The sequence below is a fragment of the Rhinoderma darwinii genome, chromosome 13 (genome assembly GCF_050947455.1).
Source record: "Rhinoderma darwinii isolate aRhiDar2 chromosome 13, aRhiDar2.hap1, whole genome shotgun sequence".
NCBI classification, from domain to species: Eukaryota; Metazoa; Chordata; class Amphibia; order Anura; family Rhinodermatidae; genus Rhinoderma; species Rhinoderma darwinii.
The window spans coordinates 65,348,590-65,367,085 of record NC_134699.1 but is presented as its reverse complement, the minus strand read 5'-3'; the positions used below and the strand labels follow the sequence as shown (position 1 = coordinate 65,367,085).

At 47.7% G+C, this 18,496-nt stretch overlaps 1 protein-coding gene and 1 long non-coding RNA gene across 3 annotated transcripts in view; one reads left to right on the top strand and one right to left on the bottom strand.

The window, feature by feature from the left end:
• Positions 1-18,496, bottom strand: part of DNAH9 (dynein axonemal heavy chain 9) — a 207,294-nt gene that overhangs the window by 23,675 nt on the left and 165,123 nt on the right. For both annotated transcript variants that reach the window (XM_075846330.1, XM_075846331.1), the window contains exons 56-62: positions 14,147-14,351; positions 11,007-11,171; positions 10,695-10,835; positions 9,084-9,254; positions 8,862-8,984; positions 4,441-4,634; positions 1,693-1,841 (exon numbers count right to left, since the gene is read on the bottom strand). In XM_075846330.1, the coding sequence (XP_075702445.1) occupies positions 1,693-1,841; positions 4,441-4,634; positions 8,862-8,984; positions 9,084-9,254; positions 10,695-10,835; positions 11,007-11,171; positions 14,147-14,351 (1,148 nt within the window). The remainder of the gene's footprint in view (positions 1-1,692; positions 1,842-4,440; positions 4,635-8,861; positions 8,985-9,083; positions 9,255-10,694; positions 10,836-11,006; positions 11,172-14,146; positions 14,352-18,496) is intronic.
• Positions 1-18,496, top strand: part of LOC142666333 (uncharacterized) — a 173,976-nt gene that overhangs the window by 107,402 nt on the left and 48,078 nt on the right. The gene's annotated exons all lie outside the window — the stretch shown is intronic.

Here is an 18,496-nt window from a genome sequence, read left to right as displayed (position 1 = left end):
ACACAGTGACTCCACCAGCAGAATAGTGAGTGCAGCTCTGGAGTATAATACAGTATATAACTAGGATCAGTACAGGATAAGTAATGTATGTATACAGTGATTCCACCAGCAGAATAGTGAGTGCAGCTCTGGGGTATAATACAGGATGTAACTCAGGATCAGTACAGGATAAGTAATGTAATGTATGTACACAGTGATTCCACCAGCAGAATGGTGAGTGCAGCTCTGGAGTATAATACAGGATGTAACTCAGGATCAGTACAGGATAAGTAATGTAATGTATGTACACAGTGACTTCACCAGCAGAATAGTGAGTGCAGCTCTGGAGTATAATACAAGATATAACTCAGGATAAGTAATGTATGTACACAGTGACTCAACTATTCAGATCTATTGACAAGTGATTTGTAAAGTAAGGGACCTATTCAGCACCTGTGTAGAGAGATATATGACAGGGGCCTCTCAAGTTTTCTGACACTATCACTGTTTTTATGCGGATTCAACAAATCCACATGCGCGCTTTATCCAACAAACCACCAAATGGTTTCCTACACCTGGGTAAGTGCTGGGCTCATCATACATTAGGAAATATATAAACCATGAATCCAGATTTCTTGAACTCAAGACAATTCCATGTCGGAGCAACAATCTCTTACAGTTTTGTGATTTTTTTTGTTGTTGCCTGAAGTCACATTAACACAAATGAGATAAGATGTTTAGAATCATTTCAATGGATCGCAATGTAAGGCCTCATTCACACTTTGGTATTTTGGTCAGCATCTTGCATCTGTGGGGGAATTTATCTACCTTTCTATGACTGGCGTAGAAAAGTCGCAATTTGCTTTGAAAAATTATAGCAAAAATCGACGCTAGCTGTTGTCCGATTTCACTCTGCGGACAAGAAAAAAATATGTACTCACCTGACCGTTCCTCTTAGCTTCTCCCCTGTAGGTCCGCTCAGTATGTCACAGCTTATACTAAGTACAAGACGTCGAGTGCTGCGTGGTATATATGCCGCTTGGTGGCAGAGTCTTGTATGAGTCGCAGCCTGAAATCAGAGCCGGAGGGTACCCGGTATGGGGAGTATAATTTTTTCTTTTATGTCCGATAGGGAGGGAGGGAGAATGGAGCCAACGGAAGGATGCAACGGATTTTCTGAAGATGCGTGTATCTTACTCCAGCAGAGCAGAAAGCTGAGGCTGACTAGTCAATTTGTCCCAGTGTGTGTAAGCCAGACAGAGAAGGATAAACAGATAAAAGGTGACCTTACATGGGCTTGTAAACGAGCGCGGATCGTAAACACGCTCGTTCGCTCCTATCACAAGGACCTAGTGTAGGGACGAGCGCTCGTTACTCCGACCGCTCGTCCCCATACATTTCTATCATGTTAGCAGCGCGTCTCCAGTTCAGCTCCCGGTTTGCACAGGGCAATTAATCGTGAACGAGCGTTCTGTGAATATGGGGAAATGTTGCTTTTCCCCTGATCACAGACTAATCACAGCTGGCTGCAGGGGTGCTGGCTGCAGGGGTGCTGGCTGCAGGGGTGCTGGCTGCAGGGGTGCTGGCAGCGGGAGCCCCAGTCATCAGTCATACAGATTTGTTCCATTGCTTGTAATCCACTATTGTAGTAAGAACAGTTATCATTGTGTGCGCACCTTTCAATGAATGAACATTCAGCAAATGAACAGTTACCTTGTTTCTCCACGTCTTTCAGAGGGTCTACTCCAGGAGATAAGATGAAGAACATGGGAGTGCTTGGCCCAGATTCCTCATAGGATGTGGCAAAGTCTAACGATCTGCCCACAACATATTTACTGCCCAACTTCTCCTCCACAAAGTCCCTGGAAGAGAACAAGCAGCAAAGGACAATCTGGTTAGTAGGATCTTCCTAGTCTGAGGGCGAGGAGCTTCTTGTAGTCGCTCTCTGCTGCACTCTAAGGGCCCTTTTACACTGGCCAATTATCGGGCAAACGAGCGTTCACAAAGGCTGGTCCACAATAATTGTCCTGTGTAAACAGGGCAACGACTGGCCGATGAACCAGCAAATGCCCGTTCATTGGCTGATTGTATCATTTAAGCAGCCGAAATTATTATCGTTGTCGGCAGCACGTCTCCCTGTGTAAGCCGACATGAGAGAAATGTATGAGGACAAGCGATCGGAGTAACGAGCGCTCATCCCCTTACATTGGGACCCATTGTAATAGGATGTAGCACGCTCGTCCACAACGCATCACAACAGGGGAAACGGATCACAAACACTGGACCAGCAGAAATCCGCAATATTTGAGTTGAAAAATTGGACCTTGGAGAGGTTCTGCTGATATAGTTTAAATAAAATCCAGGTAGAAGCGTTGCATATAATAGGCATTCATTTATTGAGGCAAAGCGTTTCAATAGTGAACTAGCGTCTTCATCAGGCCAGGATGGCCGGCAGCATGAGAGCTAACAGGAAACCAGCAGGACTGGAGTATAAAACATGATGTAGCTCCACATCAATACAAGATAAGTCATGCACAGTCATCAAAGCAAAAAGACTGAACTCCAGAAGCATCAGCAGATGAACCGTGAAGGAAAGTTGCTGCAGATCTGTGGCTGGGCATGGGGGGAGCAGCCGTGCTTTATGTACAGCTGTGCCCGGGACGCCTCTCAGGAAATGGAGAGTTTTATTCAATAACCTCTAGATGTAGAATTACAATCTCCTCAGCAGTCAGCTGCACACTTGGAACATTTCCTTTGCTGCAGGCAGCCGGCTCCACCGCTCAGCTGCTGCACAGACTACGCCAGAGTCTCTGCACAGACAGACTACGCCAGAGTCTCTGCACAGACAGACTACGCCAGAGTCTCTGCACAGACAGACTACGCCAGAGTCTCTGCACAGACAGACTACGCCAGAGTCTCTGCACAGACAGACTACGCCAGAGTCTCTGCACAGACAGACTACGCCAGAGTCTCTGCACAGACAGACTACGCCAGAGTCTCTGCACAGACAGACTACGCCAGAGTCTCTGCACAGACAGACTACGCCAGAGTCTCTGCACAGACAGACTACGCCAGAGTCTCTGCACAGACAGACTACGCCAGAGTCTCTGCACAGACAGACTACGCCAGAGTCTCTGCACAGACAGACTACGCCAGAGTCTCTGCACAGACAGACTACGCCAGAGTCTCTGCACAGACAGACTACGCCAGAGTCTCTGCACAGACAGACTACGCCAGAGTCTCTGCACAGACAGACTACGCCAGAGTCTCTGCACAGACAGACTACGCCAGAGTCTCTGCACAGACAGACTACGCCAGAGTCTCTGCACAGACAGACTACGCCAGAGTCTCTGCACAGACAGACTACGCCAGAGTCTCTGCACAGACAGACTACGCCAGAGTCTCTGCACAGACAGACTACGCCAGAGTCTCTGCACAGACAGACTACGCCAGAGTCTCTGCACAGACAGACTACGCCAGAGTCTCTGCACAGACAGACTACGCCAGAGTCTCTGCACAGACAGACTACGCCAGAGTCTCTGCACAGACTAGATTGGATTTTACACGTACGGGGAGTTGCTGCAGCTCAAAACACAGGGGGCGCTATAGCATAGTCTACTGGCAGTCACAGCAACATCTCCACGCTGACAGCTCAGGGGGCGCTATAGCATAGTCTACTGGCAGTCACAGCGACATCTCCCCGCTGGCAGCTCAGGGGGCGCTATAGCATAGTCTACTGGCAGTCACAGCGACATCTTCCCGCTCACAGCCCAGGGGGCGCTATAGCATAGTCTACTGGCAGTCACAGCGACATCTTCCCGCTCACAGCTCAGGGGGGCGGTAGAGCATAGTCTACTGGCAGTCACAGCGACATCTTCCCGCTCACAGCCCAGGGGGGCGGTAGAGCATAGTCTACTGGCAGTCACAGCGACATCTTCCCGCTCACAGCTCAGGGGGCGCTATAGCATAGTCTACTGGCAGTCACAGCGACATCTTCCCGCTCACAGCTCAGGGGGCGCTATAGCATAGTCTACTGGCAGTCACAGCGACATCTTCCCGCTCACAGCTCAGGGGGCGCTATAGCATAGTCTACTGGCAGTCACAGCGACATCTTCCCGCTCACAGCTCAGGGGGCGCTATAGCATAGTCTACTGGCAGTCACAGCGACATCTTCCCGCTCACAGCTCAGGGGGCGCTATAGCATAGTCTACTGGCAGTCACAGCGACATCTTCCCGCTCACAGCTCAGGGGGCGCTATAGCATAGTCTACTGGCAGTCACAGCGACATCTTCCCGCTCACAGCTCAGGGGGCGCTATAGCATAGTCTACTGGCAGTCACAGCGACATCTTCCCGCTCACAGCTCAGGGGGCGCTATAGCATAGTCTATTGGCAGTCACAGTGACATCTTCCCGCTGACAGCTCAGGGGGCGTTATGGCAGTCTACTGGCAGTGGTCCTCACCTGACAGCGTAAGTCATCCGGTCGGGGCGCAACGCCCTCATCATGCATAGTCTTTGCAGTGAGGTCTTATTCTTCCATTCTTGTGGGAATTTTTCCTTCTCTGGACATTCTGACTCTACAAACTTCTTCCAGCGCTTGGCTGATCCTTCTATGTCTCGATCCAGATTCCGGAACTCGTCCATAGATGAAAGGGCCTTTGAAGGAGAAGAGAATTATGTAATGAAAGGAGAAGATGTCACTGTCAGCCAAGGTCTAGGTAAGATGAACTGTACACCAGTGACTATGAACAGCAGATGTATGAGGGAATAGACTGCAGTCAATGATATAAAATCGCTGTCATCCTCTGTATCTGCATTCACACCTTGTCTTACCTAGCAGCTCATCCCTAACTAATCAATACCTATAGCTCAAATCATCCCGACTTCTTGATACATAAATAGAATGCCAGAACTACAGTGAAGACGAACACAAAGACAGGGCGGAAGCATGGGTAATGTAAGTATGTGTAACAAGGAATATGGCCGACAACTGCTATGAGCCATGTAATGGCAGCCGTTAGCGGTTATCCTCCAGCACCGGATACCTATGTAGTAAACCTAGATAGATCAAAAACAGCGGAGAAAAATATTACAAGAGAACGACGTCCTGGTTATGCGAGCGTGCGGTCGGCTGAGGGGAGGCTTTGTGTTTGTGGAGACCATTAGAGTGAAAACGTTACGTTCTGCTCAGAATAATTAAACTTTGCAGCCACAGAGGACGGACGGGCTTTTATCAGAGTCTCTTGCCAAAGGCAATTCTAAAGACGAGTTTGAAACGAGCGCTGCAGCTGTGAGCCGGCGCTGGATCTACTTCATGCACAATAACTCTTGGAGGGCAGACAAGAGACGGGAGAGTGGGCATCTCCAGAACACCGGCGCCCTGTTTACTAGGCATGCCAGGAGTCGGGGGTCATATGGACTGACTGGCGATGGGGTGCGGAGTGTCGTATATTTATTTAACCCTTTACTGTAAAACACAGAGATGGTTATTTCATCAGCCATCTGCAAAACATAGAACACTCCCTGAACGCGCCTAAGGCCAGTTGCGTGGTTTACTCTGCCAAGGTAAAAATAGGACACACCACAATACAGTGCCCCCCGGTGGTCAAATCACTTGGCTGAACTGTATTTACATAAGGTTTTTTTTTGTTTTATGTCCAACTGCATTTTCCCTTTAAAAATAATCCAAGGTAAATCTAAGGCTTTGTGTTCTTTTCTTTTACAGAAATATCACTCGGCAGATTGTCACCCAGCTTTTCCAGAAGCAGATATAACAGGTTTACTTCCCTCGTACAGTCTCTGGGAGAGCTGGGTGACTGCCATAATCGTTGTCAATCAGCTTTTCTAGTGGGCCCAGGTGGAGCTTTTACACTAGGGCACAATGACGTCAAGCAGAGCTTCTGATTGTGCCACTATTAAAGCACGGGTGTCGCGGAAAAATGTTTTTTTATATAATATTGCTTTTAGTATGTTATTAAAATAAATTTTATTTATTTGTGTGTTTGTGTTTTACTTTTTTCTAACTTTTACTTCACTATGGGGGCTGCCATTTTGTTTTTCATCTCCGTATGTGTCGTCGATTAACGACACATACAGAGATGGAATACGGCAGCTACAGGGCATAGGAGTCAATGAACGGGAGTCGTTCCATTGACTTTGCTCTATGGCTCTGTCCTGCGCAGACGCAGGTCAGTCACACAGCAGAGCAGCTGTTTGCAGGGAGAGAGCAGGCGCCATACTAAAGACCAGCTGCACTGCAGGTAAGGTCTGTGTCTCTGCATGTCCCACTCTCTATCTCACAGACCCCCGCTCTCATGACCCCCGACAGGCCCCCCCACCCCTAACGGGACACCCCCCTCCTGTATGAAGGACACCTGATGCAACTGTACTGGGAAAGCCCTGAACGGTAAATCTCTCTAGTTGTGCTGAGACTGAGAGGTTCATTAGTCACATCCCCAAACAGTCTCAGCACAACTAGAGAGATTTACCATTCAGGGGTCTGGGAAAGCTGGGTGACCACCATTACCCCTCCTACTGGAGTGTGAGAGGTTCATTAGTCACATTCCCAAACACTCCAGTATGAGGGGTAATTGTGGTCACCCAGCTTTCCCAGACGCAGATATAACCAGGAAAGGGCTGGATGGACGGGCTGAGGGTGCACAGGGTTTTTGGTGATCCCCCTCTGTCATGTGATCGGACCTAGGTTACCGGTTCATCAGACGGGGTTCACGTGACTATAAATCTGTCCATAACAAGAGACAGTGCACTCAGGACAAGCCCTGCCCTCATGCCGCAGTTGTATGGTTCTGTCTGCAGTGATGGCGGTGGGTGGCTCTGACACCCGCCTCCCCCGTCGTGTCATCTCAGGACAGAAGGGGGGTCCTTATTGGAGACACAGCGCCGCACCTGTCCTCAGGTTGTGTCTGGTATTGCAGTTCACCTCCATTGAAGTGAATAGGACAGAGCTGTAATACCACACACGACCTGAGGACAGGTGCGGCGCCATGTTTTCCTGGACGACCCCTTTAAGACTTTTCCCGTGTGTGTGTGTGGTAGAGCGGAGTGTGCACGGGCGCCGCTGATACTTCATAGCCGCTTATCAGCTGTTTTGAAGAATCAGCGGCGAGCACCCCCCCCCCCACACACACACACAAATCCCCCCAAACACGCAAAATGAAGTGTAATCAAGCGTTTTTTTAATGTGTTTTTTTGCACGTAAAATGTGCAAATATAAAAACTTATCAAATACACAGCGTGGGAACCGGTCAACTGAAAAGACATTCACTTCACTTTCATCATTCTAAGGGCTCATTTACACGAGCGTGTGCTTTTTGCACACAACCGCTCCGTGTGTCAGCCCAGTATGATGTGCGGCTGCGTGATTTTCTGTTTTCATTCATCCTTTTCACTGCTGTTGCGCGAATCACGCTGTTCGCACGTTAGTGCTTCCGTGCGACATGCGTGGTTTTCACGCACCCATTGACTTCAATGGGCGCGTGATGCGCGAAAAACGCTCCAAGAACGGACATGTCGTGATTTTTACGCATCGGACTAACGCTGCGTAAAAATCACGCAACGGTCTGACCAGCCCAATAGACTAATATAGGTCCGTGCAACGCGCGTGAAAATCACGCACGTTGCACGGACGTATATCCCGTTCGTCTGAATAAGCCCTAAGGGTAAGGCCACGCACAATGTTTACAGCTGAATAATCGGAAGCAGAACGCCTACAAGCATCTGCCCATTGGTTTCAATGGGAAATACGGCGTTCTGTTCCGACAGGGCGCTTTTTACGTGGTCGTTTTCCAAAAACGGTACGTAAAAAGACGCCCACCAAAATAAAGTGCACATTGGGACGTTTTTTTAGCCGTTTTTCTTTGACTTTATAGAAAAAAGCTCCAAAAATGGCCGTTAAAAAACGCGAGTTTGATTAAAAAATGGCTGAAAATCAAGAGCTGTTTTCCCTTTGTTTAGTAAGCGTGTGAACATACCCATAGCCTTTTGGTGTGTCCTATAACACACCCAAAATGGCTGCCGGACACTGCTTAGCAATTGGAAGACACCTTTTCCTGGCTTGTAGGAGGGGGGGGGGGGTGAGATTCCCTCCCACATTTACAGCAGCTGTGAGTCAGGTTGCTTTGCCTTATTCACCTTGCTGTAATTCTGGGAAGCGCTCCCCCCTGGTGGCCAACATAGGAAAACATGTCAAATTATTATTAGATTTTTAATACTTTCCACCATATGGAAGAAAAAAAAAATACAGCAAAAAACGTAAAAAAATATAATAGAAATACGTAACGACACTTAAAAAAAAAGGTTTAATTTGCGACACATTCCCTTTAACGCATAGAACCTATAGAATATTACGTCTTCGGTGAATGACCACCACCCCTCCGCACTCATATGTTCTATATGGTTGAAAGGGATGACCCCGCTCAGATCAGCCCAGTTGTGATTGAAACCCCTACGGTTATTCTGCTGCCTTGGTTGCAGTCAGGATGTTGGTAGTAGTGTCCTGGGCATAGACAAATCCTGGAGAAAGTTTTTTTTTGAGACTTACACTCCGCATTTAGTAATCTCACATTCTTCGTCAGTCAAAACTTCAGAGCCTATGACATTGTTTTCGTGCAATATCACAAGGCACTGGCAGACGAGTGATCGGGACCAATACTGGGACAGAAGGTGTTGAGCTAACTACTGTACTATCACGTTGTTATATATAGAAGGTTGCCTACAGCTTCCTAACCTAGGGATGGGAGCTCGCGTGACTGATGTTGTCCCAGTTTAAACGTCCTTGAGCAGGGACACTGAGAAGAGTGCGCACAGTGCCTAAAGAAGGGGTATGAAGAAGCAGGGGGCGTCCTGTGCCAGTAACACACTCACCTTGATGCCACCCCACGACTGGTTTGATAGGAAATCCACAGGGCTTGTCAAGCCGGGCTGGGCTGGGTACCTCAGAAGAAAGTCTAACTCGGCTGCGTTTATCTCTTTACTCATCAGCAGGATCTAAAAACACAAGATGACGGAATATGTTCAGTGCCGGATTATTGGAATTGCTGGAATATACTTAATTCTGACATACTTCATAATTCATCACGGAATTACCTGAAAGGCGAGTTGTGCAGTGTAAGTCAGCTTGTCACACTCAAAGAGGCCCCTCGTTGTGTACTGGAATACAGAGAACGTGATGCTGTCGATGAGGTTTGTCACGCGCTGCTTCAGGACCTCGTCTGCTGGAGCCTTCTGGACGGCCTGCTGGAAAACCACGCTGAATGCCTGGAAAAGACACAAAACGACGTTGTAGCCCAATTATCACTTATTGATTAGCTGTGTTTGGTCATAGCCAGTAGGAAGCGCACATTCACTATAAGAGAGGCTTTAAAGTGTTCAGAGTTTTAAAGAGGCTTTGTCACCACATTATAAGTGGCCTATCTTGTACATGATGTGATCGGTGCTGTAATGTAGATAACAGTGGTCCTAGTAATAAAGAGGCTCTGTCACCACATTATAAGTGGCCTATCTTGTACATGATGTGATCGGCGCTGTAATGTAGATAACAGTGGTCCTAGTAATAAAGAGGCTGTCACCACATTATAAGTGGCCTATCTTGTACATGATGTGATCGGCGCTGTAATGTAAATAACAGTGGTCCCAGTAATAAAGAAGCTGTCACCACATTATAAGTGGCCTATCTTGTACATGGTGTGATTGGCGCTGTAATGTAGAGAACAGTGGTCCTAGTAATAAAGAGGCTCTGTCACCACATTATAAGTGGCCTATATTATACATGATGTGATCGGCACTGTAATGTAGATTACAGCAGTGGTTTTTATTTAGAAAAACAATCATTTTTGACGGAGTTATGTCCTATTTTAGCTTTATGCTAATGACTTTCATAATGACCAACTGGGCGTGTTTTACTTTTTGACCAAGTGGGCGTTGCGGAGAGAAGTGTATGACGCTGACCAATCAGTCACCAATCCACGTCATACACTTCTCTCCATTCATTTACACAGCACATAGTAATCTTAACTAGATCGCTATGTGCAACCACATACACACACAATAACGTTACTCAAGTGTACTGACAGTGAATAGACATCACTACCAGCCAGGACGTGATGTGTATTCAGAATCCTGACACTTCGCTAACGTTTGTGTGAGATTTACAGCAAGACAAGCGTAATCTCGTTTTAAATGACAGTGAGAGATTACGCTTACTGTGCTGTAAATTTCATACAAACGTTACCAAAGTGTCAGGATTCTGAATAGACATCACGTCCTGGCTGGTAGTGATGTCTATTCACTGTCAGTACACTTGAGTAACGTTATTGTGTGTGTATGTGGTTGCACATAGCGATCTAGTTAAGATTACTATTTGCAGAGTAAATGAATGGGGAGGTACATACCAAAGAGCCAGCCCCTGCTGTCAGCATCTCTGGTTTATCCCTTCTCCTGTGGTTGAGGGAAAAAAAAAACCTTTGAAGGACACTGCCTCTACATAGACACGGAAACCTTTCCAAATAGGAGAGCCCAAAGGTCATGCCATCCGCCTCACCTATAAGACTCTAGCCCTGGAGTATGTGGGTGTTATGGAGGACAAGGAAGGTGTGTTTGGGTGCCCCCCCCCCTGACCTCTATGTACTGCCGTGTCAGACAGGAAGGCTATACAATGAGACAGCACGTTATTCACATCCATTCAGAGGAGGTTCTGACCTTTAGGGAGAACTGGTACATGGGATGGATCTTGTTGAGGTCGTTCATTATAAAGTAGAGAAGCGAGGCGCGTGCGGCGGCGAGACGATAGTGCTCCCGAGCTTCATTGATTTTCGCTTCAGTCACTTTGGCTTCTTGAACCTGGATAAAAGTGAAATGATACAAAGATCTCATATGACCGCCTGCTGCTCCATAGACAGAATACAGGCTGCAGTAAACGGCGTCTGGGAATTATCATGGAAGCGACTGCCTTGTATATGGCTGCAGGTCTTTTGTAGGTTTTAGAGAACAAACTTTACAAGAATAACTTACTTTCTCTTCAATTTCAGCTGCTGTCTTCTTAGTGATTTCCAGGTTCTCCACCAGTTCTATGTCCCCGAGGAAATTTCCAGAGGCAGATGAAAGGCGAGACAACAGATTGTCTTCAAGTGTCTTCAGAGTGATCTTGAAACCGTTCTGCTGCTTAGTTAGGTTTGACTGGAAAAAAAACCAAAACAAAAACAAAAGAAAACCTTAGTTTGGATGAAGATAATCTGTTATGACTGGAGTCAGGGGGGGCTCTGTGGCCTGACCTACAGGGGGGGCCCTGCGGCCTGACCTACAGGGGGGGCCCTGCGGCCTGACCTACAGGGGGGGCCCTGCGGCCTGACCTACAGGGGGGGCCCTGCGGCCTGACCTACAGGGGGGGACCTACAGGGGGGGCCCTGCGGCCTTACCTACAGGGGGGCTCTTGCGGCCTTACCTACAGGGGGGCTCTGTGGCCTTACCTACAGGGGGGCTCTGTGGTCAGGGACTTCTCCTGGAGCGGAATCCCCAACCATAGCGTTGCCGAAGCAATGGCCAGGGATTGGGGATTCCGTTTCTACAAGGAGCAAAAAAATACCCTCCTCCTCACATGCACTTCACACATTGAAGAGGAGAGAGCGAGCGACAGAAGACACGGCTGTCACTTGGAGCACATTCAAGTGATGGCCGTGTATTACCCGGCCCCATAGACTTCTCCCATAGACTTCTCCCGGCCGAAAATAGGGCATGTCCCATTTTTGGACAGCCCGGTTTCACGGCTCGTCAAAAAATCGGTCGTGTAAAAAGCCCCATTTGGGGTCTATTCGTAAAAAAAGGCCGTCACACGGCCCTGGAAAATCTGTCGTGTGCATAAGGCCTTAGTCTTTACTTCAGGTATTAAACTGTAACAAAGAAATACGAGTTTCTCGCACCCAGAGATGACCACCAAAGTCCAGTCTTTAGTTAGAGTCTCACACAGGAGTCCTTTTTCCTTTCAGCATCCTTTAGCACCCACAGCTCTTCCCTCTGGGTGCAGATTCAGCACCCAGCAGCTCACACACAGGGGTAGCCACACCTAATTAAATTCAGCAGCCGGGGTGGGATTCGGCTCCTGACACCCTCTAACGGTGCACACTGGAGCTGCCCACTTTAATGCAGGAAATGCTACATGTCCGATCTAACAAATGTCCCAGCAGGTATGACGGCGTCTGCACATATAACACGGCATGATTCCAGTCATACATCTCGGCTTCCTAAAAACTTTACTTCAGAGCAGAAGAAGAACAAAGAAATCCGATAAAAATCAAGCGTTGAGAGGAGCGTCTCTCTCCGATGCGGCGGGAGTCTTAATCGGAACATCTTCCTGGGCTGATTGCAGCCGCGTCCTTCTGGAGGTGTTTGTATTGAAATAAAGGAATAAGTGAGAAATAATTTATCATCCTCCTGAGCTCCTGATTACTGGAGATAAGAAACTTTCCTCACAAAATAAAATTAGCCGGGTTCTACAGTTACTCTACACTGTCTCAGGAACGAGGTTTAATCGTCAACCCCCCCCCCCTCCCACATTGAATTTATTAAACGGCCCACTCTGATTGAAGCAGCTTTTTATCATTAAGGGTCCATTCACACGTTTCAGTTGATGTACGGTTAGTGTCCGCATCGAAAAAACGAAACGGTTTTTACTGCGACTTGATGCGGTTTCGGTATAAAACAAAAACCAAATTGAAAAACCCCAAATTGAAATAAAACTGTATGCATATTTTGGATACGGTTCTAACTGCAACTTGTGAATGAACCCTTCATCTAAATATTTTAAATGCGGAACTTCAAATACTTTCGTACTCTGTTCACATTGCGTTTCGGCTTTACTCTTAGCGCATATGTTAGGGAATCTGCCACTATACCATATAGGGTCCCATGTAAAAGAAAGCTAAAAATACAAAACAAGAAGCGCTACACCGTGGTTCTTTTTACGTTCTTTCATCTGTCATCTCCAGCGGTTCCCTTTCCAGTGGGCTGGCTTCTGAACCCAGCAGCAGCTCCGTCACACAGCTATTGCTTTTACCAGTGCTGCACACCTGGAATATGGGAGTTAATATCACCTACCTGGCTTTGAGTGTACACCGTGTGATCTGCACCACGTGGTGCCGTGTTTTTTGTCCTCCTTTCCAGATGTAAAAGAAAGGCATACACATGTGTTGTGGGATCCCGCTTTCTTGAAAAGCGTAGTTGACTATTCTTTTCAGTACAGGTGAAAAATAAGTATGCCGGTGTATGTTGGGTAAATGAGGCCCTATGAATGGTCCAAGAGCTTTCCTAGTGCAAACGTGTGTGTGTACATAGCCTTACTCTGCAGCCTGAACGCTTTACTCACATACTGCTGTAAGATTTAAGAGGTGGCGTCCCAGTGCCAAACTTGGCAGCAGGCGCGGGGGGGGGGGGCATTACCCAGCAGTAGTGGTCACAGACAGAAGAGGGCCCCTATTATTATGTCATATTATATAGGGATATCATGTTAACAAGCCACCAGTAATTGTGAGACATGAAACTCATACTTTCAGTCTCTTCCATGAAATCTTACAGACAGAAAGAGTCTGCCTTTAAGGTGACAGTGATCCCCCTTATTAAAGGGGTTTTTCCATGAAGGACATTTATGACATATCCACAGGATATGTCAAAGGTCAGATCGATACGGGTCCCACGTATCTCTAGAATGTGTCCCCCTAATCCCCGTTCTAGCTTTTTGTGCTCATGCTGCCTCCCAGCCACATCCGGATTACATTGTCGGGACATGGTCATTATATGACCCAATTATTGAAGTTTAAAAAAAAAACAACACATTGCCACATAGTTACAACATTTTTTTTTCCCCGTAGGAAAAACATTAGAGTAGCAAAGAGAGTTAACATTTTGTCACAATTTTACTGCAACTCACGGGTGATGCAGTGGAGTCTTGAAGTGGCTTCCAGCTTTGGACCGCTGTAACTCATTTGTGATCATGCGGCTCTGCCGGAGGGATGTACAGGTAATAACACAGCGTGCCAAATCAGAGGGTTTCACGCCTGTCTTACCCCACATTAACCATTCTGCCTGAGCAATGGAGCCGGACATGGAGGTCAAGTGATCTCACTGCCATGTGAAAATAAGCGCAGGATTGTCCTCCTTACCTTCAGCTCCTCCAGGTCCGGCCTCTCCATGCTCACGACAGCCGCCAGCAGCTGGTCTTCCAGGCCGTCTCGGGTGACTGTGAAGTTGATGAGGGTGCACTGCGCCTGCATCTCGGGCTGGTAATGAGGGTTGGCAAGTTTTGTGTGCAGAATCAGCCGGAAATTGGGACTATACTCACACTCCTTGTCCCCAATCCTGATGTACCTGAAAGAAAGCACAAGGGGAGGTCAGCAAAGAAGATTGCCTAGATCAGGGGTCTCAAACTCGGCCGGGTAAGTGGGCCGCATATAGAAAAAATGTGAAGTTGACGGGCCGCATTACTTTCAGATTTGATACAACACAAAATTATTGTTAATCAATTAGTTATTTGAACTACTATAACACTATATTACTATAATAATAATAATACTACATTACAATAACAATGCTACATTACTATAACAATACTACGTTACTATAATAATACCGCTAGGTTTAAAACGTGAGATATTTCTCCACGTGTTTATTTCAACAATCCAGTTTTCCAGTTTAAGTGTCGCTAAATGCAGTCCGGCGGCTCAGTTGGCAGCGTTTGGCAGACACACATGTCAAGATTGGGCAGCCCATTTTTAGATGCTGCCGCAGTGCCCTCTGTGGATAATGCAACACACCCCTAGATAATACCGCCGCAGTGCCCTCTGTGGATGCTACCGCAGTGCCCTCTGTAGATAAAGCAACACACCCCTGGATGCTGCCGCAGTGCCCTCTGTGGATGCTGCCGCAGTGCCCTCTGTGGATGCTGCCGCAGTGCCCTCTGTGGATGCTGCCGCAGTGCCCTCTGTGGATGCTGCCGCAGTGCCCTCTGTGGATGCTGCCGCAGTGCCCTCTGTGGATGCTGCCGCAGTGCCCTCTGTGGATGCTGCCGCAGTGCCCTCTGTGGATGCTGCCGCAGTGCCCTCTGTGGATGCTGCCGCAGTGCCCTCTGTGGATGCTGCCGCAGTGCCCTCTGTGGATAATGCAACACACCCCTAGATAATGCTGCAGTGCCCTCCGCGGATGCTGCCGCAGTGCCCTCCGCGGATGCTGCCGCAGTGCCCTCCGCAGATGCTGCCGCAGTAATGTCAGGGGCTTGTCCAGAGCTGGAGTCCAGGACAGAGCTTCTAGCACCGTGGATTCCAGCTCTGCTTCTGACATCACTGTCCATATATGGACAGAGATGTCAGGGGCAACCCCAGAGCTTGAGTCCAGGGCAGAGCGCTAGTAGGCTCTTCCTGGGACTCCAGCTGTGCTCCTGACATCACTGGGACTCCTGCTCTGGGGAAGCCCCTGACATCATTGTCGATATATGGACAGCGATGTCAGAGGCTTCCCCAGAGTCCCAGAGCAGAGCCGATACGAACGCTCTGCCCGGGACTCCACTCTGGGGAAGACGATGGACACACTGCCCATATATGGACAGCGATGTCAGGGAATTCCACAGAGTCCCGGAGCAGAGCCTGTACTAGCGCTCTGCACGGGACTCCAGCTCTGGGGAAGCCCCAGACATCGCTGTTCATATGTGGACACCGATGTCAGGGAATTCCAGAGTCTTGGAGCAGAGCCGATACTAGCGGCTCTGTGTCCCGCGGGCCGCGTGCTTGAGACCCCTGGCCTAGACTGTATACAATTGAACAAAACCCTCAAATGTATTAAGTATTAGCCCAGGACATGTTTGTTTTTTTTTTGCTTCTGGATATAGTAAAAAAATGTTCCTATTCACCAACAGCAAGCAGAGTTTTGAAAATGGCAAGGAATTAAAACACAAAGTAGTGTCACATTACAGTGATTGCTGGGGTTATACTTCTATGTCTCGTGCAGGGTGCGGTGGTCACTATATGATGGTGTAGTAGTGTCACATTACAGTGATTGCTGGGGTTATACTTCTATGTCTCGTGCAGGGTACGGTGGTCACTATATGTTGGTGTAGTAGTGTCACATTACAGTGATTGCTGGGGTTATACTTCTATGTCTCGTGCAGGGTGCGGTGGTCACTATATGTTGGTGTAGTAGTGTCACATTACAGTGATTGCTGGGATTATACTTCTATGTCTCGTGCAGGGTACGGTGGTCACTATATGATGGTGTAGTAGTGTCACATTACAGGGATTGCTGGGGTTATACTTCTGTGTCTCGTGCAGGGTGCGGTGGTCACTATATGTTGGTGTAGTAGTGTCACATTACTGTGATTGCTGGGGTTATACTTCTATGTCTCGTGCAGGGTGCGGTGGTCACTATATGATGGTGTAGTAGTGTCACATTACAGTGATTGCTGGGGTTATACTTCTATGTCTCGTGCAGGGTGCGGTGGTCACTATATGTTGGTGTAGTAGTGTCACATTACAGGGATTGCTGGGGTTATACTTCTATGTCTCGTGCAGGGTGCGGTGGTCACTATATGATGGTGTAGTAGTGTCACATTACAGTGATTGCTGGGGTTATACTTCTATGTCTCGTGCACGGTACGGTGGTCACTATATGTTGGTATAGTAGTGTCACATTACAGCGATTGCTGGGGTTATACTTCTATGTCTCGTGCAGGGTACGGTGGTCACTATATGTTGGTGTAGTAGTGTCACATTACAGTGATTGCTGGGGTTATACTTCTGTGTCTCGTGCAGGGTGCGGTGGTCACTATATGTTGGTGTAGTAGTGTCACATTACAGTAATTGCTGGGGTTATACTTCTATGTCTCGTGCAGGGTACGGTGGTCACTATATGTAGGTGTAGTAGTGTCACATTACAGTGATTGCTGGGGTTATACTTCTATGTCTCGTGCAGGGTGCGGGGGTCACTATATGTTGGTGTAGTAGTGTCACATTACAGTGATTGCTGGGGTTATACTTCTGTGTCTCGTGCAGGGTACGGTGGTCACTATATCTTGGTGTAGTAGTGTCACATTACAGTGATTGCTGGGGTTATACTTCTATGTCTCGTGCAGGGTACGGTGGTCACTATATGTTGGTGTAGTAGTGTCACATTACAGTGATTGCTGGGGTTATACTTCTATGTCTCGTGCAGGGTGCGGTGGTCACTATATGTAGGTGTAGTAGTGTCACATTACAGTGATTGCTGGGGTTATACTTCTATGTCTCGTGCAGGGTGCGGTGGTCACTATATGTTGGTGTAGTAATGTCACATTACAGTGATTGCTGGGGTTATACTTCTGTGTCTCGTGCAGGGTACGGTGGTCACTATATGTTGGTGTAGTAGTGTCACATTACAGGGATTGCTGGGGTTATACTTCTATGTCTCGTGCAGGGTGCGGTGGTCACTATATGATGGTGTAGTAGTGTCACATTACAGGGATTGCTGGGGTTATACTTCTGTGTCTCGTGCAGGGTACGGTGGTCACTATATGTAGGTGTAGTAGTGTCACATTACAGTGATTGCTGGGGTTATACTTCTATGTCTCGTGCAGGGTACGGTGGTCACTATATGTTGGTGTAGTAGTGTCACATTACAGTGATTGCTGGGGTTATACTTCTATGTCTCGTGCAGGGTGCGGTGGTCACTATATGTTGGTGTAGTAGTGTCACATTACAGTGATTGCTGGGGTTATACTTCTGTGTCTCGTGCAGGGTACGGTGATCACTATATGTAGGTGTAGTAGTGTCACATTACAGTGATTGCTGGGGTTATACTTCTGTGTCTCGTGCAGGGTGCGGTGGTCACTATATGTAGGTGTAGTAGTGTCACATTACAGTGATTGCTGGGGTTATACTTCTGTGTCTCGTGCAGGGTACGGTGGTCACTATATGTTGGTGTAGTAGTGTCACATTACAGTGATTGCTGGGGTTATACTTCTATGTCTCGTGCAGGGTACGGTGGTCACTATATGTAGGTGTAGTAGTGTCACATTACAGTGATTGCTGGGGTTACACTTCTATGTCTCGTGCAGGGTACGGTGGTCACTATATGATGGTGTAGTAGTGTCACATTACAGGGATTGCTGGGGTTATACTTCTATGTCTCGTGCAGGGTACGGTGGTCACTATATGTTGGTGTAGTAGTGTCACATTACAGTGATTGCTGGGGTTATACTTCTGTGTCTCGTGCAGGGTACGGTGGTCACTATATGTTGGTGTAGTAGTGTCACATTACAGTAATTTCTGGGGTTATACTTCTATGTCTCGTGCAGGGTGCGGTGGTCACTATATGTTGGTGTAGTAGTGTCACATTACAGGGATTGCTGGGGTTATACTTCTATGTCTCGTGCAGGGTACGGTGGTCACTATATGTTGGTGTAGTAGTGTCACATTACAGTGATTGCTGGGGTTATACTTCTATGTCTCGTGCAGGGTACGGTGGTCACTATATGTTGGTGTAGTAGT